This window comes from Dipteris shenzhenensis, chromosome 17, assembly GCF_047967505.1.
Source record: "Dipteris shenzhenensis isolate YYH24624 ecotype China chromosome 17, Dip_SZ_1.0, whole genome shotgun sequence".
Classification (NCBI taxonomy): domain Eukaryota; kingdom Viridiplantae; phylum Streptophyta; class Polypodiopsida; order Gleicheniales; family Dipteridaceae; genus Dipteris; species Dipteris shenzhenensis.
Genome location: NC_141612.1, coordinates 46,202,126 through 46,229,634, shown reverse-complemented (window position 1 = coordinate 46,229,634; position 27,509 = coordinate 46,202,126). Strand labels below are relative to the sequence as shown.

Sequence of the window (27,509 nt, the reverse complement as noted above, 5' to 3'; positions counted from 1 at the left end):
GGACACTTCCTGGGAGATTCTGGCTAGCATTTCCTCTTGGCACATCTGGAGAGCCAGATGTACAGAGGCCCTAGATGGCACCCAAATACACCCTTCACAGGTGTTCATGGGTATTTAGACTGACACAGTTCATACTTAGATAGCCATTTGGGCTAGCATGCAAGGCCCTTCACGTGCAACCTCTTCTAGGAGGACTGTATACCTACGAGTTTGGAGGGGTTCTCCCTTTTTCTCGGAGGGTTCTACAGGATTGAGATGGCACTATCAGCCCCAATCCTTTCTTTTTGGCTTTTGAGCTTTTCATGCATTGCATGGTGTATCCCGTATGGAGCTTGCTCTAACAATTTTCTTTAATACTTAATAGAAGTCTCTTTTTGCCCCAAAAAAACACTATTCTGACTTCAGCATAGGTACAACTTCCAAATGACAGAACAATTCGCTGACAGCGTTAAGTACAAACGACATCACATAAATGAAAAACTAAAAATACTAGTTCATGACACGTTTGTTGCCAAGGCTCATATGAGGCTGTACCTGGTTGAGTGGAGAGGCTGTACGGGCTGCGAAACAATAGACCATGACAGCCAGGTAAGGTACATTTTCTTTTGTCTTTTTAAGGATGAATTTTAACATAAAGGTTACCTAAAAGACTGTGTATATATCATTGTAAGCATGTCTTAATCATCTCAAAGGCATTTCCATGAATGTAGGTAGCAACCTTCCCTCAACTGTTGACCAAGCTTACATGCTTCAGACTCAATTCAGTATAGACAAACCTTACAATAAGCATATGTATTCCATTGTAGTTGTTTGTTATTAAGCAAAGGTCTAATGGCAACACATTGATTTCATTACCCAATGAGAAAACGCTTGCTCTTTTGAGCCCTGATTAACAGACAATGAGATGAAGCTTACCATTCTGTGTTTTTTATAAATTCCACCATGTTCAGAGAAGTTCCTCCATGCAAGGAAGCATTGATAGAATATTGATTTCTTCTGGTAGAGATAAATTTCTTCGCCAAGGGAAGGGGAGAGGTTGTCAAAGATGTTGGCAGAAGGCAACACAGCCCAAGCTCTCAATCACCTCATGCACAAGGTAAACTTCCAAGCCTGAAAGTGGCCTTCCCAAATTATTTTACTTTGATAAAAATTTGTAATTCTCAAATGAACCAATGCTTACATGCTAGATAGATGTTTCCAGGAACCCTCACCATGGTATAAGTCCTCAATCTCCAGCATCCAATCTCCAGCATCACCTTGGTTTGAGATTTCCCAATGTAAGCAACATGCTTGCTAAATATTGTTCCAGTCGCACCTTAGACACCCTTTTCAACATGGTGGCTTCACATCAAAGCTATTGCAATGTAAAGAAACAGCATGCCTCTCAAGCAGTCCAGAGAGCCTATTGCCAACATCATGCCAGAGCTAAAGCACAATCATAGTGGATCAAAAACCAATCAATGTTTGCACAAGCTGAAAAAATACCTTTGCCTTAGCTTTTCCTAACTAGGCTCTTCCTGCCTGAAGACGTTGGTCCAGCATCAGCTAATGATACTCCAGCTTTTCCACGGTCATCTACGAGGCTTGGTCCCTCCATAAATTTCTTCAGCGGTGCCACCCTAAAGTTCCAAAAAACTCATGACATGTCAAATAGATCAGTAAAAATTTTCCACCAACAGAAATTAAAGAGCCACCAAAATGCAATAACCTCCATGTGAGATATGTTCTAACTCCCAGGAAACATAGTGAAAATCAGAAAGTATCTTATTGCCTTTCTGGAGGCAAGAGTCTGCACCTCTCTACATTTTTCATTCTATTTGGTGCTTTCTTCCTGTCTAAACATTCCTAGAAGAAGAAAGGTTTTGGCTCCAAGTATCTAACCATTCGTTAACTCACTTCCATTTTATTTTATTTTAAGTGTATTATGTCTTAAAAGAAGAAAAGAAGGAATAGAGAGCAGGTAATATCCAAAAAAGCCATGTCACATTCCATCAATAGGAAAAAAATGCCATAATCCCACACTCTAAGTCTCACTGTCTAGCAGCATAAGAAACCACAAACATCTATGTCACTGGCTCCTAGTGTGGATTATTTCTGACCAAATCTGTCTCCAGCATCTCCCTTTGGAGGGATTGGTGTGCACATTACAGGCACGTCATTGAACGGACATAGTAGATGACAGAGATTGTTGGCACACTTCCACATTCCTGGAATAGCCCTCTTTGAAGAACCATTTTGAAATTGTGATGTGTCTAAATTTGAAGTGGGAGGAATATTCTAAGGTGCCAAGGGGAGATATTTTGACAAGGGTGCCAATTAGCATTGCTTATGACATCATAGACACTGCTGATATTTGGCTGTGTCTAGGCCAGATACCTGCTATAAGTAGAATGAATCAAACGCTTGCACTCTACTCCCATATTTCCAAAAGGGGGAGCACTGCACACCCCCAGTTGATCCCTCCCCCCATCTTCTCCTAAGCCTCATTCTATCCTCCAGCTCCTTCCCCGCCTATGCCTCAGGGCAAGGCTCTTCACCCTATGGGCTGACATGCAATCCCTCCTCGACTTGGGTAGCATCTATGGCCCCCACCCCTTGCATATTGTAGGTAAAGCTAGGCGTCCCCACCTGCTTCAGCACCTCTAGTCCCTGGCATTGTCTCCCCGTTGCCCATTCCACAGCCCCATTACCTGTCTTTTGGACCCCATGCATGCCTCACATCAGCTGCTATCTGTGCTTGCTTTCCCCTCCTCCATGTTGCCTCCACTTCCCTCAGCCAATCCCAAGAGCTCCTACTAGTTGCCCCAGTTTTCCGTTCTTCCTCTGCATCTTATCTTCTTATACTTGAAAGTTGAAACACTTTCGATAACATACCCACAAATCCTCATTCACCTTCTGCCGCACATTCTCTCACTCAAAATCTTAATCCTGCTCTCACATATCCTATTTTTATTCTCTTTCTCACCCCTGTTCACCCACTATCACATAAAATACCCTTACTATTCTGATTGACGACATTCATTGGCATGGTTATAGTTGAGGCATTAATGGTATCGATAGTGCGTACAGTTTAACAGTAAGTCCATGGCCATTTAAATAATTGTAATTTAACACTATTGATTGGACGGTCTTCATATTGACCTAGACCTCAATTGGGGGCTTTGACAGAGCCCTCAGATCTTGATGGGACTGAGTGGTATGGAAGGTACCAACAAAAGATGTGATACCAAGCATTATATATTTATATAGATATGCAGTCACGAGTCTAGGTCCTAGGGGGTGTAGGATGGGAAAGGATGCATTAGAATTCAGGATGCATTAAATGGCAGGTCATGAATCTTAGGTTACGTGTAACGATGTGATACCAAGCATTATTTATTTATAGAGATATGCACTCACAAGTCTAGGTCCTAGGGATGTAGGATGGGGAAGGGTGCATTAGAGTTAGATGGGATGGTGGTCCTTCAGCGCACTCAAGGGTCACAAATGAAGGGATACCGCTCTTCATGTGTCAATGTGAATTCTTTCTTAACCACTACACCTCTCTCTCTCTCTCTCTCAGACGCACTTTTTTTTTTGGGTGGAAATTTTTTTTGCTTTATCTTACAGAGTCACTATATGTGCCAAAATACATCAAGAGAAGATCTCAATATATGACAAGTATACATCAGAGTCTATATACTGAGTTTGCAGAAAATCATAGAATGATTGCTGTAAGGTGTGCCTGAAAAAAGAGAAAATAGAAAAAGTAGGATCACCAAAGACCCTATGATTTCTCTCACAGACGTGCGCCCACACACACACACACACACATGGGACCCCTGACCTTCACCTCGCATATCACTGACTTCTCCATCTCCCCACCACCTCCAGAAGCAAATCACCCCTCTCTTTTTTTGGATATCCACCCCCCGTCCTACTCCACACACCGCCCACGCATACTACATATCATGCATACAATTTGATCATAGCCTTTCACCTGAGTACTCCACACGCCTTTCCACTCTATTCGTGTATATCAATGGCATACCACTCCTAGAGGATCAAGCCACCCTGATCACCCACTCTCTCCATGAGGCTGCCCTAAACACTTTCACACACCCCACCCGTTCCACTCACCCGCCGCCTCTTGGATTTTAGTACCTCCAGCGGCACTTCTTGGGATTCAGCTTTAAATTGTACTGTTGGAACAATGTACTTGCAAAATCATTTCTTAGTACAATGATGAGTGCAAGACTTTACAACATCAACTCAGATACAGCCTTAAGCATGACCTTCCAAGTGAGGCAGAGATGATATGCGAGGACCGTTTGACAGGCCTTGGAACATGTGCTGCCTCAAGAAATTCACCAAAAATCGGTCGCCTAGTCTTGTAGCAGCTCCGGGAGCTCTAAGAAAGAGGCATGCTGGTGTATAGATAGATGGTCACGTCCCCATCTGAGGAGTGCATGGGGAGATGGCCCTATATGGCATGTGAGCAGTGTTGGAGCCTGCCACATGGGCTGGTCTGACAAAGAAAGCTAGGCTGCCATAGGGACAGCACATGGCCTGCATGTGGACAGCAAGCATGTAAAGAGAAGGCAGGAAACACAGCTGCAGCACATGGGCTGCCATGTGGGCAGCACCCAGGAAAGGTACCTGGCTGCTTGGAGAGCCTTTGATATACAGACATTGTACAGATTACAGGCGCAGTCAGCAGCACATGTACAGACAGACCAGTTTGGAGCAGCCTGGATTAAGCTGGAACGGGTCATCAGCAGCCCGGGATCAAGCAGTATCAGTACGAATGCATGGTGCCTATTGTACAGACCCTGTAGGGGCTGCGAGAAGATAGGGGCAGATCCAGCACGTAGGCTGGAAGGCTATGCCAGACCAGAGGTGGAGGATTGTCCAAGGAAACAGCCTGGAAAGACTCTGACTGGGATAGTATAGTGCCTGGGCCAGTGCCAGGCTGCCACGTGGCCAGGCGGTCTAGCAGGGCCAGGTCAGAAGGCAGCGAACAAGGTAGATTTGACAAACCACCAGGTCAGACTAGTGGGTCTGGAAAAGTGGGCTGATTTAAGGGCTGACTGGTCTGTTATTTCAAGGTCTCTTTAGTCCTATAAAAGGGAGCCCTTGAGGTCTCATTAGCTATCCATAAATTGTAGTGCAGTCCACCCTGCCTCAAGGACCTATCCAGGATTGTTCTGGTGCAGCAAGGGAGGAGGCTGATTGCAGGGATCAAGGAGCTGAAGTGCCTTCACCATTGGCTTCCCTCGCAGCAGCTAGGAAGACGCGACAAGGAAAGAGACTTGTGCCTAAGTTTGGGCTGCATTCAAAGTAGCAGGGAGGTCAAGGAACCTTAGCAAGCACTGCCTTGGAAATGGTTGTCCATACGAGCAGCAGGGAGGCATGATTACGAGGCCCACTCAAGCTCTAGGAGAGCACCATAGGCATAGTGTTTTGGAATAGGAGAATAGCCTTGTATGTACAGAGGTCTACATCTAGTCAGCACTCCGCCAATAGAGGGTGGTACACTGGACATAGTTTTGTATTGTGTATACATTGGACGGAAATATATTTTGCCAGTTCTCTCTCTCTTTTGAGCATTGTCTATTTCTTGTAACTCTATCTCTAGGTTAGCTTCCGCTGCACATACCCTCTTTTGTATTCTCTAACAAGGCAGCCAGCAGCAAATATGACAGAACAGGCCTGAAACTGACGACCAGTTTCTGTTTTTGCTCAAAATCTGCTTCGGAGCCTGACAAATCTGCTCTAGAAGAAGTTGCTTTGCTGTGGAAGCTCTGCAGAAGGTGAAAGCTGAGGAAAAAAAGTTTGACCAGCACCAAAACTCCACCTGAAACAGGCAAAATGGCTGTAGAAACAGTAGCCAAATTGAGAAAAATGCAGGCACCTGTCCAAAAACAATTTGATTTCAAACTTTCTTCGCAACCAAAAGTGAAGTCTTCGCAGGAGAGAGGTGCAGGGGAACAAGGGCATCCTGCTCTACTTACCAAATGTTGGAAATGCAGAGAGTTCGAGATGGACATGAAGGTGAAGGAAGCTGAAATGTGATTGCAGCAACAAGAATGAGATAAGGGGGGGGAAACCTTATAAAGGGAAAAAGTGCCCCTAGCCCCTTATCACATTGGCCCCTACCTTAGAGATTAATATTTTAACACACGTGGCTTGTAAAACACTCGAGCTCACCTATCACTTGCACTCGCGTTCACAAACCTATTAACCCCTCACTCAAGCCTATCCTATAGTCTGCTCACCTATCTAACCTATACCCACAATTTTGTATAAAACCCTCAAATCCTAAGGCCCTAGAGTACAAAGACACTGAAGCTACTTAAGTCAAAGTGCAAAATCCATTACTTTGACTTAAGCTCACCCATATCTTTACTCTAGTTCACTTGATCCCACTCAAGTCCTCACACACTCTACCCAAAGCATAAGCTCTTTACAATATTATTCAATTACTCGTGGCTATATCCTATATCCAAGAGTAAATCAAGCCCTTTTATTCCAATCTTCCAAAGGCCCATATTACACATTCTCTAAAGCCACATCAAGGAATTTCAAAGGTATTTCGTCAACGCAATTAAGACCTGATAAAAAAGGCACTTCCAAAATATCATTTCAAGGCGGATTTCATGCAAAAGTTGATCTTTGGAGGTGATAGGGATATATTGCAAGAGATTGCAGATCAAAGACAATAGACAACCATCACGGATTCAGGCCAAAGAAGTGGTATGCACATGCAACAAAGGCACTAGACACCACTCCAGCTCAACAAGAGCAAGGTTGTTACAAGAGCATGCATGGCACTTCAGTTGTTATCAACAATGACCATAAACAACAACCAAACTCAGAATGAGTTGTTGAAGGAATAACTCAAGCAAAAGAGCTATCCTCATTTGTGCCATATGATATTGTGGCATTAAAGATGTCGATCCTGATAAGAGAATGTTTTATACATCTCATGATGCACTATTCAAACACCTAGTAGGTAGATTCAAAAGCATCTATGCACATCAGCTTCATAAAAAATTGGTTCAAACAATCGAGCCATTGCGTAAACCACATAACACACACGCGCGCGCTTGCGTCATCACTTGCTTCCTTCCTTACTCGCTGCCTTCCTTCCTTACTTGCTCCCTTGCTTGCTTGCTTCCTTCCTTGCTTCCTTTGTTGCTTGCTTCCTTGCTTGCTTGCTTGCTTGCTTGCTTACTTCCTTCCTCGCTCGCTTGCTTGCTGAGTTGCTTGCTTACTTCCTTGATTGCTTGCTTGCTGAGTTGTTTGCTTGCGTGCTTATTTATTTATTTATATTTTGATGATGATAGCAAACTACCAATTGAAGGCATCTAAGACAGTGAATTCAAGTGATGGATCACAAAGAGAGATCTGTCATGCGTACCAACACCACCTAATAATTTAATATTCGTGTCAAGAATAAATAATCAAAGAACCAAAGTATTGACAACAAGAAATGTATAATGTTTAATCAAGATGGAGTTCTTGCACATGGTATAAAAGATGGTTCACGGAAGTGGTGCAACCTGGTCCCCCCTAGACCAGATGACAAATATCTAATAGCATTGTTTATAGCAAGCCTAAAGAAACCGAGAAAAATGAAGAAATTTAGTAATTATGAAGACTCCAAGGATGCCCATAAAATCACAATGGACATAGAGGATGGGACGACCGAGTCTGATTCAGACGGTGATGACGCAAAATCAACAGCACATGAAGTCAAGATAGCATGATTTCTCTGAAGAATAATTGGCACCCCATTCAGCAAGGCATTGCCAAGAGCAAAGTTTCAAGAAATTGAAAAAAAAATCTATGTATCATAGAAATGAGACCTTCAACTAAAGGGGAGTTGTTAGAATAAGTTAGTACTACGGTCCCATGAGGTGCACATAGGTTAGGGTGTGGGTTTAGTTAGTACACTAGGACATGGGAACCTAATATGTACATTGTAGGCTATCGGTCATGTGGCCATAATGTCCCTCTCTCCCTAATTTCTACAATATTCCTCGAAAAAGTGCAGTCCTACTACATTGTCTAAAGACATAAGACTTGAGTGGTGGAAGAGAACTCTTGCCCCAAACTATACATAAGCGCCAAAGATGATGAGCAGCATATAAGCATAAACTTTAAGACTCAATTTGTGATTTCAAACTAGTGTAGACATCCTCAAACCCAAAGTGACTAAAGTAATCTAGTAACTCACAAAGATAAACAAAATGCTTATAGCCAACAAAACAATTATCCCAACAATGAGGCCTTTTCATTGCTGCAAGCATCAACTCATTTTGAAGCAGTCATGTGTTTGTTGTCATTCTTTCATTCTTATTTGTTGACCTTACTAGTGGTTGTGTGGCTCCACAAATTTGGTTTTGAGAAACTGCTAGCTGTATTCCAGATATAGCCATGTAAGGGAGCCTTAGATTGGTTAACTATAACTCCATTGATGTAAGTGTTACAAGATAATCTCATGGGCTAGTAAAAAAATTAAAAATGACATGAAATATCAGATTCTCTACAAAAATATCAAATTCTCCACGTCTTGACACATTTCTATAGGTGAGGATTATTTTGTGAGTACCACATTGTTTTCAAAATCTGCGTCTTTCAGGTGACACCAGCAAACTGAATTGGTCCTACCAAAAGTTCAAACTATTGAAAGTTATCCAGAAATCTTCGTTTTCCAGGTGACACCAGCAAACTGAATTAGTCCTACCATAAGTCCAAACTATTGAAAGTAAAGTTTTGAAATGAAACATTCAATTCAAGCTTGCTGACTTTTCTTATGTACAAGATGAAAACAGCAGGAGGTTTGAAGTCAACATACTTGCTTTCTTTAAAAAGGAAACCATCTATAGTCGTGGAACTCTCGAATACTGGTTCTACAAGACAAAACCATCAATTTCAGTCCATTGAAATGCTCCAATCTAAGTCTTCTTATGGGAAAGTTTACAGTCTTAGATGAAAATCCTCATTTCAACATCATAACGGCATAGAAAATTTGAAATGTAACCATGATAATTTAATTATTTCCATACAAACAATAATAAAACAAGATTGCAAAGTGCTTGCTTGGTCTTGAACCCTCACAATAAACCTCATTCGATTTTAAAATAATCTTGAAGTTTCTATGGTGATAGCATCACTGTGCATTGAGATGGACTCACGGCAAAGAAGTCAACGGGATGTTGGCCATTTGATTCCAATGGAAATACGGATCACGCATGTAAGACCTATCACAAAGATACCAACAAATCTTACCATAATGAAGTATAATTACATAACTTGGTAGGCCTGTCGGTAGCAAGTACAAGCCACCAATTTGAGGGGGCGCATCATCCAACCAGTTATGCCTTATTCATATCAGTGCTTACTCATGGGCTGACCACCTTTACGAGGTACATGATTCAACCACCTCTTAATACTATCCTTGAATTGGAGTCTCAAATGATTAACTAAGAAACCATAAATACTACCCCAAAAGATGTATTTGTGCCTTGCACACCTTGGTCTTTGCAAATTGTCAGTACAAAATAGGTGTGCCTTGTTAAGAAACGGACTTTTTATGTCCTCAAATTCAAAAGAGTTCTTATAGCGTAGTTGATCCCTTGACCCAAGACTAGACTACTTACATAATCCGAAACTCCGTTTGCAATTAACGACTGTTTCAACCCAACCATTTTCAGCAGACAAGGTTCATAATGCGTTTGAAAGCACATTGGTCAAGGTTCGAGTACATCAACATTAAGGATGATAGTGAGGAAAGCATTGGGTAATGCTAAGGAAGATAGTGAGGAAAGCATTGGGTAATGCTAAGGACACATAATATTATCTTGTTAAGGAATTTTTTTCATAAGGTCCCTTGTTTAGGTCATGATGATTTATTGTCTTGCTCGTATGAGACATGTAGTGCGAGACTTTATGCACTCACTAGTAAACTTTAATAAATCCAATGCAATGGTCTTCTTCAAGTTCACTGCTCTCACCCGCTCCACCCCGAATTTCATCAAGTATGACGGGAAGCATGGCCACTCAGCTTTCTTGCAGTTTATTCATCAGTTTGTGGCTCGTGCATACTAGGTAGTGTGATAGGACCCTTATAGGAGACCAGGAATGAGAGCATGCCACTAACCACCTAGCCACACCACCACATAGGTGCCCGAAGCTAATCTTGTCACGAGGACATGAAATTATGGGACTTTTGATTTGCGACTCCCGTAATTTGCACGTGGCTACCTTGAGTCTCTGGGGCAAAGGGTCTGGCCATGGGGCGGGACCTGGGGAATTAAAATTCCCTAGTGGGCCCTTGGGAAATGTGAATGTACACCCAGTTACTAGGCAACTAACTCCTAGGGCCAAAGTGTGCAACAGGGGGCCAAAAGAGTAGTGCAATTAGAAATTGCTAATTTTAGCACAAGACTCCGAAAAGAGCACAGAGCCCTATTTTAGGGGACAGAAGGACAAAATCAATTCCAGGGGAGCCAGATCATCAGTTGCAAGCTGCCAGAGCCAAATTGCCATCTGCCAAGAACATCGAGAGCCTGCTAGTGGAAATCGCCATCAGTACAGGGCTAGTTCCAGTGCATCCAGAGCCTGCTAGAAGAAATCGCACCTGATCCAAGAGCCTGTTGCAGATTGAGATTTCTGCCAAGGTGTCTTCTTCAGATTGCGATTTGATCTCCAGGTCTTCCAGGCTGTTCCAAGTGGCTGCGACTTATTCCAGGGCTGTTTCTTCTTATTGCAACCTGTCCAGGCTGCTGTTGGAGATTGTGATTTGCTTTCCAAGCTGTCCAAGCTCTGCAGGGAACTTGCAATTTGATTCTGGGGAGCTCCTGGGTGTTGCTGCTTTTTCTGGTGACTTTCCAGGCGTGGGTGTTCTCTTCTAAGCTGCTTTTGGGGCTGTGCCAGAGCAAAATCAGCTTTTCTCTGCAGGATCTAGGGTTTTCCAGCCCCGGTAACCTATCTTTTGTGGATACTGGATAGAAGAAGGCTTGCTTTTTGCCTACTTTTTCCATTCCCTGATTGGTTGCAGGCTAGTTATTGCATTTGGGTTTCTTTCCTCGCGAAGAAAGGTTGATTTATGCTGTTGGGCAGTGGCCATAGAGGATATAGATTGAGGCAACCTGTTTAGAAGTGCTTTGATTGATTGCACCAGAGTTTGGCTATTGAGGGCTTGTCTTGCAGTTGTTCAACCGTGTCTGGCTGGTTGGGCACTTGGTTGTGCAATTGCAAGTGTGGCACAGACAATGGATGCTTTTGAGGTCTCTGTTGCATGCTTTGGCTAGCTGCGGACACAGGGTTGTCTAGTAATCGGATGCCAATTCACCATTTGGAGTTGAGCAGGGAATTAAGGGTGGGCTGGACGGGGCGTCTACGGGCGTTGGTTTGCCTGTGGTGCAGCTTCCCAGAGACCTTTGTAATCAGCCGCTTGGCTTCAAATGAATGTTAAATAAATACCGCAAGGGGCGCCAATGTTTGGGACCAATCGGTGTCCTTGTATTTGAGTAGGAGCGCTCTAGCTCCCTTGTGAATTAATTTATGGTGCATAATTATTTGTCAAATTACTGTGTATGCTGTAATTAAGTGGATCCTACCACCCTTTACGTTGTTAAGGCTGGTTTCAAATCTTGTCCACCACATGCTAATCCGAGCGATCTAGACATACATAGCTAATCACCACACGTGTGCTACCATGCCTTAAACGTAGACACGCTTACTAGATTATCGTCTAGCAGATCCTCTTCATCCACATGCATGGCATCACTGGGTTGTATCGAGGACATACCCACAGCCTAGCCTAGAGTCACAATCACCTCCCACGGGACAACCGGGGTATCAATCCAAATAGAAACAAGAAGACCAACCAAACTCCTCCAGGGTTTCCAGAACAAATGCAACAAATAAAAAATATATAGAGTGCAGAATAAAAAAAGCTGAGAGTGGGAACCAACGGGAACTTCAACACCTGGATGTCTGTCCTACAACAGCAATCTGGGAATCTTCACGAACCAAGGCCAAACTCTACAATCACGAAGCTTCAAACCTCAGCCAAAGTGCTACTAGTCGATGTAGACTACGATCTCGTTCAAAGAAGCGGAAACTTGAAACCACAACTTGCTGGAAATCTTCCAGATAGCAAACTCCAACCAAAAGCAAGTCGTTTTGTTTGTAGGCACACAAAGATGACCTTCCGGTGGCTGGATATTTAGGGTAGGAAGTCGTTTCTGCCCGTAGATGGATTACATACGACCTCCCCTACTCAAAGTAAGCAACAAACTGTCCAAAGAAACGGGGTGGCCTAATGTATGGGCTGGAAACAGTAAAAACGAGCTGCCAACAACCAGTTCCAGAGCAAACCAATCCCGAAAACTTGGCGATGGCTTGTAGAAAAGTTGCGAGCTTGAGATGCAGTTTTCTATACTTGTGAGTAGTGCATCGCAGATTTCTCACACTAAAGGCTGAATTTCAGCCTGCTTTTTGAACGAAAGTTCAACCTCTATACACTTCGTTTTTCCTTCGTCTCGATCCGAGGCCTATGTTAAATATATCACCTCTACAAGAAGTGACGATAATTGACCTGCAAAAGGCGGGCGACTACAAGAAGATGGTCGACCAACCCTCTTTCCCACTTCCTCTCTTTCCCCCAAAGGCCACAACCAATGCAACAAGGCTTGCGCAGCCTGATGGCAGCAGGTAGCGACAGGATGGAAGCGTAGAAGCACGATCCACTGCTCTAATACCAATGATAGGAGACCTATAGGAAAGGGAGACTGAGAGCATGCCACTTATCACCCAGCCACGCCACTACAAAGGTGCCCAAAGCCACCACGTGTCAAAACTTCAATACTTCTCTGTGTCCGAATTTCTATTGTCCTTTGCAGGTCATTCGTTTCATTAACTGAGTTTGCTTCATTCAAATGAGCGGGAAAGGAGAAAGAAAGATCAGACACAATCCTAGGGCCTAGAAACAAGGGCTGGACCCTCCTAAAGGACTTCATTACAGCTTCCAGCAAGAGCTTCGAAAAAGATTACAAGATTTCAACGTCTGCCGGCTGAACAAGCCTCAGTCAAAACGGAATTCATGAGCTAAGAGAAAGTGCTCAAAAATAGTAGCTATGCTTTCCCATGCTTCCCCCTAGAAGCTACTATGATTTCTGCCTTTGACCAAGATCTAGAACATTTCAAACCAAGGGCCCCTTCCAAGAGTCACGCCTCCTCGAATGTGGGGTAGCCCCCCTTAAAATGAGGGGAATAATGTTAGAAATCGACCAACATAGGGTACGCACTGATAGAATAGCCCAGGAGCTCACACAGTGTGTGTGGGGTGTGGAATCACAAACTTCTTTACTTAATGTGCATCACATAGATGTGCAAACTCATCAATAGACAATAATCCAGCCAGATATGGAAACCACCAAAACAATAAATTAAGCTATGGACACAATACAAAAGAGATAGATCCAAAGTCCCACCAGAGCGTGGTCCTTTGATCTTACCACAAGGTACTTCTACTATCAGCCAGATATCTCTAGACTTGAGCCTGCGTGCTCCACCTCGAGCGTATGTAGACTCTCCGTCTAGATCACAACACCTTGCTTCCCTAAGAGACAGCCAAGGTTCAGCCCTTGAGAGCTCGGTCTGCAGCACACCTTCTACTCTTCCTCACCTCCAGGGTGTCTTCTGGCTGCTCCTGTCTGCTCCTATTTCTGCTGAACTGTTGGATAATTGAATGCCCTTCCAAAGGGCTGCTTTTATAGGCCTCAAGGGCCCCTTGCAGTAGCCAACCAGTCTGCCATAGAACCGACCCCCCTGGGACCTTTATAGCTAGGGCTTGAGCCCTCATTTCCATGCAGGGGCACAGACCCTATGCAGACTGACTTGTGCCCTGCCTCCCCACCAACCTGTGGGCTATTAAACAAGGGCATATGCCCTTCAAATCATGTGGGGTCCAGCCCCCCTTTACCCTGCCATCTTCTAGGCATGGTAGGCTGGCTGGAACCAGCCCTACCAGCCCTATACCTGGCTGACCAAGCTTCCTGGCTCCCCCGCCTTGCTGCGCCACTTTCCAGGCCTGCTGCAGGTCCTGATCCTGCCCACAGCCTGTGCCATGTGTCTTGCCACATAGGCACCTGCTGCCCATAGACTCCCCGCCTGCTGCGCCTCCTGCCAGGCCAGATCCAAGGGCCTTTGCCCTCGCCACCCTTCCTGCACATGATCGCCATCTGAGGCATCTTCTGGAGGTCCAGGTATCTCTCTTTTCTTCTCTCTTCGATTCCTGCCCACATGGCAGTCATAACCCTGCCCATGTGTCAGTCTCTCAAGACCCAGGTTCACCCCCCCCATGCTCTCCTCATATGGGGGCTTACAGATGGGGAGGTGACCTTTCCAACAAATAAATCGCGGTCCATATCCTGCAACACTTAATTGAAGCAACACAACAAATGCATCCATTAATTGTTAGCCTTTTGCATGCAAATAAAAGCTATGGACTAGTCCTAGTCTTTGTGGGCATCCCCAACATGCAAATAAACAATCACATACACGTTGGTTGACTATGGTCAACCCTCCTTGCCTGAAAACAAGTCTCTTTGTCCGAAGTCAAAAGGATAAATTCAGAATACAAAACTTCTTTATTGCTTGGGATATTACAATTTGATGACACCACGTGCTAATTTGGGCGATCTAACCATACAAAACTAATCTCATGCACACCACACATGTGCTACCACGTGACCTCGAGCATGTACAAGAAAACCTAACTATTATAACTACCACAGACCCCCGCGCCTTGACTAATGGACACACCTCTACGTCCGAAGGCCAAGAATTGAAAGACTAAGGAACGATGATGACTCCCCACTGTTCTAGAGGGCTTCTCCATGGAAGCTGATGGAGCATTTGCATCGACGAGTAGGGATTGGCCCACGAGGTGTCGTTGAGAGGGGATGTTGGAATGGTCGCCTCCCATCTGTAAGCCCCCAAATGAGGAGTGCATGGGAGAGGTGCACTAGCATAGGTTAGGTACCATGTGGGTAGTGATTCAGACTGCCACATAGGCAGATCTAACAAAAAACAAAAGGCTGCCACATGAGCCGCATATGGGCTGCCATGTAGACAGCAAGTACAACATGTACAGCATAAAATCAGAGCTCCCATATGGGCAGCAGTCAGGCTGCCATGTGGGCAGCATGAGGCAACATACCTGCTTTTTGGAGAGCATCTGGTGGACAGGAACAGTACGGAACAAAGGCGTGACCAGCAGGAACTGTACAAAGCAATTTGGCACAGGAGTACGGGCCTGGAACGGTCTGGAACAAATGTGATTGGTGCTGGAACAAGTACACCACACACAGGTGCTTCTGGAGAAATCTGCAGGTAAGATACAAAGTCTAAAACAGACCCACCATCCTGCGTGATAGTCTGCATGGCCGTAGCAGCAGCTGGAGCAGGAGAAAACAGTGCGGGAGGTGCAGAACCAGGCCAGGAAATAGCCGCAGACATCTGCACCAGGTTTGGGCAGATCCAGCAGGAAATCAGGGCAGATCTGGTCGGGCCAGATCTGCTGAATCTGGTCGGGATTCTCACAGACCCAGTTGGCTGGTTGGCTGGGTTTCCATCCAATAAAAGGAACCACTCTAGGGCTCATTCTCTAGTTCATTCTGGAGTAAAATTTTAGGAACAGCAGCCTGCCTCAGGAAGCCAACCAGGGACCATCTCGTGCAGCAAGGGAGGTGGCTGCTTGCAGCAATCAAAGATGTTAGAAGTCTTCGTCAAGGGGATCCCTTCACAGCAGCCACGGAATATGGAACTAGGAGGCTTCTTGTGCCTCAGTTTGGGCTGCCTTCACAGCAGCAGGGAGATCAAGGGTCCACAGCAAGCACTGCCTTAGGATTGGCTGCCCATAGGAGCAACAGGGAGGCGTGACTGTGGGGCACACCTTATGAGGCCCACATAAGCTCTAGGGGAGGAACATAAACCAAGTGCCTTGGAGGTGCCACCAGGAGGTAGGAGGACAGGTTTTGAGTGAGCAAGGGTCCACTCTAGTCAGCACTCTGTTGATAGAGGGTGGTACATCATACACACATCATTTGTACGTGACTTGGTCCACATAGGACAAATATATAATGCTGGTTTTACATCACTCTTGTGCATTTTCCATCTACTTAGTACACATCACGGAAGTGAAGTTACCAATGTTAGATTTGAAAGTTACCACTGTGTGAGTTCCTAGGCTATCTCTCTGTGTTTTGACCTTCCACTGCATGTAGGGAGCGTTGGCCTAAGCAAGCGACCTCTCCCAATCTATTATTTCTAACACATAACATGCGCTAAATGAGGAGGAGCTGTTCTAAATCCCAAAATTCTGAATTGTTAAACAAAAATACACTCTGCAAATTATTGAGATGGAAGGCTAATAACGCCACAAAAGGTCATCTTGACGCACATAAATGATTTTTCTTGTAATGTGTGCCAACCAACGAATGGGTGAAGTCTCCAGCAATCACAGCCAACAAGCACGTATACACCAATCACAAACAAAAAATGGGTGACGTATACACCAATCACAGCCAACAAGCATGTTGGAATGAATGTCGAAATGAAAATCATATCTCATTACCTCCTGAGGGAGTCGTCCCTGAAAAATACTTGTGGTTGATTCTGCGAAGATATTCCTTCTCATATCTTCTATATTTAGCTCCAGCATCTTGAGAGTCGGAAGCATCTCTGGACCCCAAAAAAAAAAGTTACAAAAGCAAATGGCCACATGAAACACTCAAAGATGTGACCCTTAATGATTGAGCAAGATTAAGACAAAGTAGGACCACCAGAAAACCGAAACAGCTGAGAATGCCCAGAAACTTTAGTCAATAGAAACTATAAAGAATGCAACAGCAAGAGTGAATGTGGCAGTGTATTACTCAAAACTAGCAGAGGATAGAGCTTCATCGTAATAATCTCTTGAGATCCACAATCATCGGACCTTCTAATTTAGCTCCCTCCTACTACACCTAGCTACATTTAATCTGTTGTCATGCCCAACTAACCAGGCTCACCAACACTCCCACCCAATCAACAGCCCATGGCTTTACATAAATAACTATGGCAAACAAAACCCAAAGGTTTCGTTAATACATCAGCAAATATTCTACTATTTGGACAATAACATAGACGGAGTTCTCCTTCCTTATCAAAACCTTGATCACTTGAGAGACTGATGGCTCTTTGATTGTCACAGCATATCATCATAGGGCCACTGTACATGGAAAAAAATCATCCATGTTTAACCAGAGGCCTTCTCTCGCAGCATGAGAAAGAATTATATACTCAGCTTCCATACTTGAAAGTGCTACACTCTTGTCGTCGAGATGAACAAGTAATAGACCCACCATTTAACCAAAAAAATATATCCTGCAGTTGATTTCCGACTACCAAGATCATAAATCCTGAATCTGCATGTCCACAAATTACTGCATCACCATTTATATAACTGGTACTGGCACTTCAAGTTCCCTGGATGTAGCGCAAGATGCGCTTCAATGTCCCTATATGTAAGAGATGAGCCTATATGTAAGAGATGAGTATCCGATGTAAAATGACCGAGAAAATTGACTGCAAACCCCAAATCTAACCAACTAGTTAGCATGGCGTACATCAAACCTCCAACTATTTCTCAACAGGGGACAGATGACACCTGCTGCCTTTCTTCCCTTGATGGAACTACAACTTTGGGTAAAACATCCATAGGAGCAGAGGCGCTCCTATAATCAAGCATGCCCAACCACTTCAGAATCCTATCAAGTAATCCTCTTAATATAGTGTTACCATATCTCAATCTGCAGACCATATAATTGGAATGCCTTAAAAAAGATGAGCATCACCCAAATCCCTTTGTGTGGAACGAAAAAGGACCAGGAAGATGGCTCCTCGTTCGGAATCCATGAAAGGACACAAAGGTGGATTCTCGCTCGAGAAGACTGATGCGACTGGTGGTTTGATAGGTTGTCGAGTTTGATTCGATGCTGGTACAGATGATGTGAGTTTTGTGAGGAACAGTGGCATGCAACCTTTAGTTAACAGAGTGGGCAAGATTCACATGCGTTGGGCGATCCCAGAAGGACTAGGTGGCGAGACTTCTCATGAGGGCTTCTCCTTCAAGCTGGAGAAAGTCTGAGAGCACTGAGAGCTAGCTGAAACCCCCTGCAGTTTAACGAAGTGCTCAGTTCCTTCTGTCCCCCTGGAAACTCAGAATTGCCAAAGAAAAGAGTCAGCTGGAATTGCACCCTGCCTAATGGTGAGAAGCTACATGCAACGCAGGAGAACCCAAGAAGGGTGGTCACTATGCAAGGTGTGCTTGTGCAACAAAGAAGAGAGCATGTGGGTGCCCTCTAGGGGAGTAGATCACTCTTCCACTGCCCAAATGTCCCAAAAAGGACCGGGAAGATGGCTCCTCGTTCGGAAGCCGTGAAAGGACACAAAGGTGGATTCTCGCTCGAGAAGACTGATGTGACTGGTGGTTTGATAGGTTGTCGAGTTTGATTTGATGCTGGTACAGATGATGTGAGTTTTGTGAGGAACAGTGGCATGCAACCTTTAGTTAACAGAGTGGGCAAGATTCACATGCGTTGGGCGATCCCAGAAGGACTAGGTGGCGAGACTTCTCATGAGGGCTTCTCCTTCATGCTGGAGGAAGTCTGAGAGCACTGAGAGCTAGCTGAAACCCCCCGCAGTTTCACGAAGTGCTCAGTTCCTTCCGTTTCCCTGGAAACTCAGAATTGCCAAAGAAATGAGTCAGCTGGAATTGCACCCTGCCTAATGGTGAGAAGCTACATGCAACGCAGGAGAACCCAGGAAGGGTGGTCACTATGCAAGGTGTGCTTGTGCAACAAAGAAGAGAGCATGTGGGTGCCCTCTAGGGGAGTAGATCACTCTTCCACTGCCCAAATGTCCCAAAGAGCAAAGCAGGTGATGCGGGCTTGCCCGGATTAAAAGATAGTTTGGTTCCAAAGCCAAAAAGAGAGAAGGTGATGAAGGCGAACATGGCGCCAGTCGACCAGATACTCGATCTTATGGAGGAAATGGAGCAGGTTTATCAGGTATTCCTATTGTTCGTATTAACACAGTTCTATCGAACAACACTGCCAAGTGGTTAAACTCGCATGCAGTCATCGGTTATGTACATGGGCCTTGTCCTCCCGTTGCCTTTTTGGAGAGTTGGGTGAGATTGAATTGGGTGAAGAAAGGCTTTGTTGATGTTATTATTCGGATGATGAGGAATGGCTTCATTGTTTTTCTTTAAATTAAGCCTGAGATGGCAAAGTCTGTGGTCCAGAATGAAACCTGGACCATCAGGAACCAACCGTTATCAGTTACAATTGTGGGATGCAGACTTCTCCCCGGATATGCTGCCTCCCTCTAAGCCCCAATTTGGGTGGAGTTTTCAGAACTTCCTCTAGCCTTGTTTCCACGGCTAGAAGCACTCTGTGCTCCGTTAAGTCATTTCTGGGTCTAGAGGAGAAAAAAATTGTCAGTCCTAGGGGTAATACTCAGGAGTGTGTACTTATGGATCTAGCTGTCAACCCCCCTAGTGCCATAGCAATAGAAGACAGGAAAGGAGGGGTCTTGGTACAGCCTGTTTTCTACATAAACATCCCCAATTCCTGTTATCTGTGTGGAATGGGAGACCACTTCATTAGAGATTTCCCAGAGAGCTAGTAGATGTCAAAAAAACAGAGGGGAGAAGGAGATCATAGTCCCGGTACAAGAAGAGAAAGCATCCAAATCTCAACAAATCTTGAGGCCGGCTGAAGAAGACAAGTCCCAATCCGAATGCTTGGTTCATGAATCCGAAAATGGTTGCTAAACTCATGAATCCTCGAGGATCTGCAGACACTGAATGCCTGGATTTGGTGCTAACTTTTGGTACGGATACGTATTAATATTCGAGGATGATGCTCCATGTGGTTTTCCTCGATGCATATAAGTGATAGGGACATTGAGAGAGGCATCCTGGTCTTGTTGCAACCATGTTGCCTACTGTAATCCTGTATCCTACTATACGACTTTGTCTTGATGGTGCCGGTCTCGAACCCCTTGAATTACTGATAACAAAGATCGAGGTGGAACACCCCTACTCCAATAGATGAACTTGGACCCATGGCCTGGGATTTTGACATCCAAGCCTTGGTATTGATAATCTGGTCGAACTTCGAGCTAGTGCCACCATCGTGCTCCCAAGATGACATCCGTTGCCTAAGTAGGTGCAATCCTAGGTGGCCAACTGTGTATCCACCCCGAGATCTTCAGAGCGGCTGAAGTGTTACGCTCTAGCCGAGGTAACATGACCTCGGAAGAATCAGTCGACATTTCCCTCAAAGAATCTATGTTTGTAATATAATTGTTTGCGCTTCATGTAAATGATCGGGAGGGAATTAATGTCAAGGTCCTAAGTGAGGGCTGATAGCACCAGACTAGGTTTCGCTATTTTTGGCGCATGGGGCCCCAGTCTATATAAGGGGCCCAAAGGTTCAATTCTCAGAGGAGCCGATGGGAGCAAGTCTCGTTCCCAAGTGCTAGGTCTAATCCTGGATTGAGTCGCGGACACACGCCTACATCATAGCGTAGCCCAAGGCCCAGCAGCAGATCCTAGGCTTCACAACGCCACCTGGTGGTATGGGACACCAAGCTGGTTAGGAGCTGGTTGGGAGTTCCTGCCAGTAGCTCAGCTCGTGGCTCGGAGGGGACATCTCCTGATTCGGGATCGCATCCCGTAGATGTCATGGTTAGGTGGTGAGCAGCCTACTCAATTTCCTCACGTTTGGTATGTTCTTGTGTTTGCTTGCAGATCAGAGGTTTCAGGAGTGTTGGGGTCGTGTCAATTGGTATTAGAGCCAACTCCTGGGGTAGGAACTTCTGTTACGAGATTTCTGGACGAATTTTTCTCCAAGTATGCCTCGATTTCGAAATTCATGTTAATTGCCCTGCAAGTGCTTGATTGGTTCATCAGTTAAGGGTCGTGGTTTAGGATTGGGAAAGAAGCCCATAGTGAGCCCGGGGTCTACGGAATCAAACATATCTAAAATCTGATTTGATGAAGGGAGTAAACTAAGAGAAGAGTAGTAATAGGTGGGATTTGAGCTAGGAGAGTGGAGCAGAAGAAAAGCTGTCCAGATAGGAGGTGATGAAAGAGAAGAGAGGCTGGCTGATGAAAGAGGTATGAAGCTGATGATCAGCCCGAGTTAGTGAACCCGGATACTCCCGTTGCTGGCTGTGCCGTACAGATGTCTGCTGCAGGCCGTACCCAAGTGACGAAATCCGCAATAAGGGTGTGGAGGGGTCTTCTTGTGCGCACAAGCATGAGCTGGGGTAGAATTGTGGTTTCGCCAGGCTATAATGTGGAAGGTACAGCTTTTAGAAAGCTAAGCTTTCTAAGAAAGCCCACCCTCCTAAACTTGGAGGGTTGGTGTTTTTTTAAGCATCCAGCCTCCCCGAAACAGCAGCCTGGCCGCGATCTTGCTCCAGCCTATGGCGCACCCCTCTACACTCTCCTGCATGGCGTCACCTAACCTCTACGCAGCCCTGACCTTTCTCGAGATCCCCTGGGGTTCCCCTCAGCCCATCGCTTGCCTAGCGGCCCCTCTCACACCTCTCCTACAATCCTCTCCACTCTCTCCAAGCTACACCTCTCACTCTCTCTCACCTAACCCCTCTTATCAACCTTGAGTTCACCCTCTCTCTCTTCCTCCTTGTGGTCACACAACTTCCGAAGCTCTAGTTTTCATGTACATATAAAAAAAGAGACATGAGCAATCCATGTCACTTTTCCAGATTCTATTAGGTGCAGCCATTCAAAGGCCCACTATATACAGAAACCTAGTCAAACGCAATTCTTATGATTAATCACCATATTTCCCTTAGTCCAACATGCTCAATAATGCAAATACAAACACTAACATCTTACTTAACCTCCTTATTATTCTTGAAGGTAATGATAATGTTCAACATCTGAGCAAGCGTTTCAACAGTCAAACCTCTCTAATGTGATCAGGATATGAACTACCATGCAGATGATGACCAGGGCCTCTACGATGATTCGATTACGAAGACAGCCTTCAGTGAATTCACCACTGCTCTCGATGAAAAGTTCGAGCGAGTTAACACGAATCAAACGGGGTTGACACGGCAACTCCAAGGGATTCAGACTTTACTCTCACTTTTGACTAGCACTATTCAGGCACTCACGCATGAGGATGCCTTGGCTTCAATGTTAGGTCTGAATATCACTCCAGATCCTTTTCCCGAAGATCAGAATTCTCGTACCAAGTAGGTGGTTGACACTTGGTTGCACAAGTGGCAAGTATACTTCCAGTTTCACCCTTACCCAAATGACAAGAAAATGCTGCTTGCAGCAGGTATATGTCAAGGAAGGCTTTACTGTGGTGAAAGGAACTCCGACCCAAGCCTCTAACATGGATAGAATTCGAAGAGGTCTTCAGGAAAGAGTTTCTGAAGAAGAAGGAAGATTACGATATCATAGGCAAGCTCAAACCCCTCAATATGACCAAGCTGAATCTAACTTTTGAGGTTTATCTTCAAAGGTTTCGGGATTTGTAGACCAGAGCTACAAAGATGGATTCAGAGACCTTGTTAGGTTTCTTTATGAATGGTTTGCCTGACTCGTACAACCTACAGATCAAGAACAAGTGTACCACTTTGCAAGAGGCCATGAATTACGCGCGCATCTATGATGATACCATGGCCAGCGCAAAGGGAACCACCGTTGCCGACACGAGTGGAAAGAACAAGAGAAAGTTCTTCCACTCTACCACTGGTACAGGGGAGTCGAAGTCTATAGACAACGCCTCCAAGAAGAACTCGACTCAGACGAAGAATGGTCGTGCCCGTTTCCTCCGCACATTGAAGTTAAAGAAAGAAGGACGTTGCTTCATATGCGAGGAGCGGGGCCACACTAGGAATGATTGTCCTAGGCGCAAGAACCAGATGCAAGCGCCGGGACCGAAGCTCCATGCGAGTCTAGGAACCAAAACTAAGGGAGCTCATCAAGTTTCGATGACAGGTATTTCTGTAAATGTCATTACCTGCCCACTTTTCTGTAATTGCACTTTTAAAATTCGTTATTTGGTTTCCATGATCTTTTCCGAGTTTATGGAGAAGTAAGAAACCAAAGAGTTCACATTCTCTTTGACCCACGTAGCTCTCACAATTTTGTTAATTACAAACTTGTGCAGAGGATGGGGCTGTCCACAATACCTAGCGATCACACCTACGAGGTGCAGCTTCTAGCTGAGAAGCAGTTTTAGGATTGCAAGATTGAGACACTTTCTATCCGGATTCACGACTACACAACTGCTCTTACGTGCTATGTCATGCACTTGGAACATGTGGACTTGTTAATCGGCATAGAGTGTTTTAAAACCCACGATATTCGGATTGGATGGAAAGAGCATACACTCTCTTTTTTGGATAAGGACACCCAATTTTGTATTCAATGTGATAATATTCCCTCTTCTCAGGGACCTATTGTATCTGCGATGCAGCTTCGGAATATAATAAACACTTCTCATTATGATGTGTATCAGTGTGTTTTGATTCCGCTTTCTTCATTTGTTGTCTCTGTTAATAACAAAAATGATTTAAGCATGTTTGAACACCATGAATTGAGAACGTTGTTGGATGATTTCATGGATGTATTCCCTGCTCAACTGCCGGAAGGTTTACCTCCGGGCAGTAGACCATCGCATAGATTTAGTACCTAGGGCTCAACCTATTAGTGTTCCACCTTATAGGATGAGCCAGCTTGAGGAGGATGAGTTAGCTTTATAGCTACAAGATTATCTGAATATGGGCTATATTTGACCAAATAAATCACCTTGGGAAGCACCTATCCTCTTAAGAAAGAAGAAAGATAGTTCGTGGAGAATGTGTATAGATTATAAACGATTGAATAAAGTGACAATTAAGAATCGATACCCTCTTCCTCGTTCCGATGATTTGATAGACCGTTTGGCCGAAGAAAAGTATTTCACTAAGATTGATTTGAGTACGGGTTATCACCAAATCCGTATCTATGCTAAACACATAGATAGAACCGCATTCCGCACTAGGTATGGCCACTACGAGTTTCTCGTATTACCTTTTGGTTTGACCAATGCTCCTGCTACCTTCCAGCAAATGATGAACGATTTGTTCCGAGATTTTCTAGGCAAATTCGTTGTCGTGTTCTTAGATGACATCTTGGTATATAGCCGAACGCTAGAGGACCACATTGGACACCTCCGGATTGTCTTAGTTATTCTAAGACAGCATAAGCTCTATGCCAAGATGAGTAAATGTGACTTCTTTATGAAGGAGATCATTTACTTAGGACACGAGATTTCTTTTGAAGGTATTAGCATTGATCTGGATCATGTCCATAACGTCTTGGAATGGCCTATCCCTCAAACTGTGAAACAACTTCATTCTTTCCTAGGATTCACGGTTTTTCTATGGAAGTCTGTGCGTGATTATTCACACATCACGGCACCTCTGACTAACATATTGAAAGGCCGTGGATGCAAGTCTAAACAACCGATATCTTGGAATGATGCATTGAACAAGGCTTTTGTGGCAAGGATACGAACCAGTTAGAGGTCTTCGCTATTTTTGGCGCATGGGGCCTGAGTCTTTATAAGGGACCCAGAGGTTCAGTTCTCAGAGGAGCCGATGGGAGCAAGTCTCGTTCCCAAGTGCTAGGCCTAATCCTGGATTGAGTCGCGGACGCGCGCCTGCATCATAGCGTAGCCCAAGGCCCAGTAGCACATCCCAAGCTTCACAACGCCACCTGGTGGTATGGGACACCATGCTGGTTAGGATCTGGTTGGGAGTTCCTACCAGTAGCTCAGCTCCTGGCTCAGAGGGGACATCTCCTGATTCGGGATCGCATCCTGTAGATGTCATGGTTGGGTGGTGAGCAGCCTGCTCAGTTTCCTCACGTTTGGTGTGTTCTTGTGTTTGCTTGCAGATCAGAGGTTTCAAGAGTGCTAGGTCGTGTCACCATACCACCAGAAGCCGTTCCCAAGGAACCATCCGCACATAGCTTTTCTTCCTACATAGCTTTTATCCACTCAGTGTCTTCAGTAGCTTCTGCAAAACTTCTAGGCTCTATATTTTCCACATTCATTCCATAGTCATATGCTCGAGTGGGAATCAAAAAAATCATCATACCTTCCTGGAAACTTGCGCTGCCTAGAAGGCCTCATAGTATCTTGGTGTCATTCTGAACTCGACATCTGATCACCCATCGCTTGCTCTTCATTACTGTCCAGATTACTCCCTCCCTGGTTTTGTGGAATATGATTATCGAAATACCTTCACCTCCTTGATAAGCGTCACATTCTACTTGTATGTCTTCTGCTTGATCTCTTCCATCTCATTTTGGAGACGATCAGAGGCTAGCTCCCTTAAATCAATGGCATTCTCAACAAGAACTGGGTCACTGTTTACATTCATTCTTCAAATGACTTGCCTCTTCTCTCAAAAAATCGTACATCATGACTTCTAATGATTTTTCCCATAGCGGGACAAAACAATCTATATCCCTTCGATCTTTGCTGATAACCAACAAATAAACATCGAACTTCGTACAATTTGCATCAGAAACACAAAAATCTAAGATAGGAACTCCCTTTCCAGTCCACCTTTCTTCTGGTATCTGATATTCAATTGCCCATCTTCCATGGAAGACAATTCACAATTGCTACTGCTGTCATAATAGCGTCTCTCTACTCAAATCAGCTTAATCACACATCTCATCATAAATCCTAGTGTGTGATTTATCTTCTCTGCAACACCATTCTCTTGTGGTGTATGTGGACTACTGATCTACTTCTGTTATGCAAAAGTTTACAAAAATCCTGTACACATAATTCTCCTCCACTATCTTAAGAAAAGTCAATACTCATTCTTCCATCTGATCCTCTACTAATGCTTTTGAAGCATGCAAAAACTTCACTCTTGTATTCCAGTAAATAGAAAAAAACTTTATGACTATAATCATCAACAAATGTTTAAAAATACTTGGATCCTCGGGGAAATATCACAGACTTATGAATGAATTAGCTCAAGTTTTCTCGTTACTTTTCTCTGTGAATCGTGAAACAAATCTTGTGACTGTTTAAAACTCCCTTTTAAAAAACTGTACATGTGTCTGACTACTATCAAATCGGCATACTCAACAAGATGGTCTCGCTGCATATAAGCGAGCTTGCCCATACTAACACGCCCAATTCATCTATGCCCTTGACGATTTTCCACAAAAGCAACCTACGCTTCAATCTCAATTGTGAGTATATAAAACTTGTTGCATTTTCGTGCTTCTTGCGCAATTCTTCTTCTAAAATCCAATATCCGTGTTAAAGCGTTTCAAATCAGAACTAAGACTATTGAGTAATGCTGACACTTAGTATTCTTCAATGATCGCAAATCGCGCTCTGATACCAGAAACAACAAAGACTGCAACGATAAGAGTGAATGGGGAGAGGCGGTGCATTACTCACAACTAGCAGAGGTATACTAGGCAGGCTCGCCAACAGAAACAACCAAGAAAAAGCAAACGATCTTACTCTGCGGCTCGAGGAACTTTGGCTGGAACCGCGGCAGTTTTTGGAGGAGGAGGAGGAGGAGGAGGAGGAGGAGGAGCGCTGGCGTCCATATCGATTGCCATGCAAGCTGGCAAGTCGCTCGTAAAGGTGGGAGTAGTGGAGGGATGAACGCTTTCAAAATCTGCAGGAGCTGTACAGTTAGTGGAGGTCATCGCAACAAAGGGATTTCGTTGCAATTGAGGGAGCAATCGAGTGACCTCTTGACTTTGCTAGGTGAGTGCATGGCACAACTAGATTTGCAGCAGACTTTCTTTCCAACTACTATTTTATCAATTGTTTTAAAAAAAACGCCTAAGGCCTGCCCAAAAGGGAGCATAAGGTCATCCCGAGGCTCTCCAAAGCTTCACATGCCAATAAGCCCAAACTTGCAAATCAAGTAGACCTCTCTTCAAATCGAGTAGATTTGAAACGTTTATATAGTCTTTTTATTGTGAAAAGCACCTATATGCTTTTAGTCCTTTAGTCAAAAGCTTAGCTTTTACATCAAACGAAATCACGGTCATAAGATAAAACCAGATCAAGGGCTTAGATTCACGACATGTGGCTCAAGGGGGTGTGAGAAAACCCAAACATCTCCCTAGGCTGCCTGCCATAACAAGGAATGTGTGCATCAAGGTCCATCGGAGGGAGGCCGATCGCCGCGGGTGGCTCGTCCCGCCCACTTATGCACCTTTCTAACCATCAAGGAAAGCCGCTTGACTTTTCAGCACGTGATCATGGCAGATTCTGCCAGTTTCGTTGGCCTTGTAGACCAGTGGCGACCTCAACAATATATCGATGCCCACAGGACTGTTGAATGCCCTTGATGCAAGTGGAATCGAATCCACTCTGTAACCA

At 44.6% G+C, this 27,509-nt stretch overlaps 1 protein-coding gene across 10 annotated transcripts; it reads right to left on the bottom strand.

Moving 5' to 3' along the window:
• Positions 1 to 705: 705 nt before the first annotated feature.
• On the bottom strand, positions 706 to 26,965 carry LOC147892187 (uncharacterized). Of its 10 annotated transcripts, none has more exons than XR_015542496.1 (6): positions 26,634 to 26,955; positions 16,634 to 16,740; positions 8,843 to 8,897; positions 1,486 to 1,619; positions 1,212 to 1,325; positions 722 to 1,110 (listed from the first exon to the last, which is right to left on the bottom strand). XR_015542496.1 is itself a non-coding variant. In XM_087388770.1 (5 exons), the coding sequence occupies exons 1-4, from the start codon at positions 26,822 to 26,824 to the stop codon at positions 1,493 to 1,495; spliced, it is 480 nt and encodes a 159-aa protein (XP_087244896.1). In that variant the 5' UTR covers positions 26,825 to 26,955; the 3' UTR covers positions 715 to 1,402; positions 1,486 to 1,492. The 10 variants fall into 10 exon arrangements, 7 of the variants coding, with proteins under 7 accessions (XP_087244901.1, XP_087244895.1, XP_087244896.1 ...); XR_015542497.1 differs by having other exon boundaries at positions 723 to 1,110; positions 1,212 to 1,256; XM_087388770.1 differs by having other exon boundaries at positions 715 to 1,402.
• Positions 26,966 to 27,509: the final 544 nt, after the last annotated feature.

Bases quoted from the DNA above. Each gene is read 5' to 3' on its own strand.
- LOC147892187 (XM_087388769.1), bottom strand. From the start codon at position 26,824: ATGACCTCCACTAACTGTACAGCTCCTGCAGATTTTGAAAGCGTTCAT. The intron at 8,898-16,633 runs GTAATGAGATAT...TTTGTCTTGTAG, and splicing joins AGGGACGACTCCCTCAGGAG to AACCAGTATTCGAGAGTTCC. The intron at 1,620-8,842 runs GTATGTTGACTT...TTGGAACTTTAG, and splicing joins TTCCTTTTTAAAGAAAGCAA to GGTGGCACCGCTGAAGAAAT.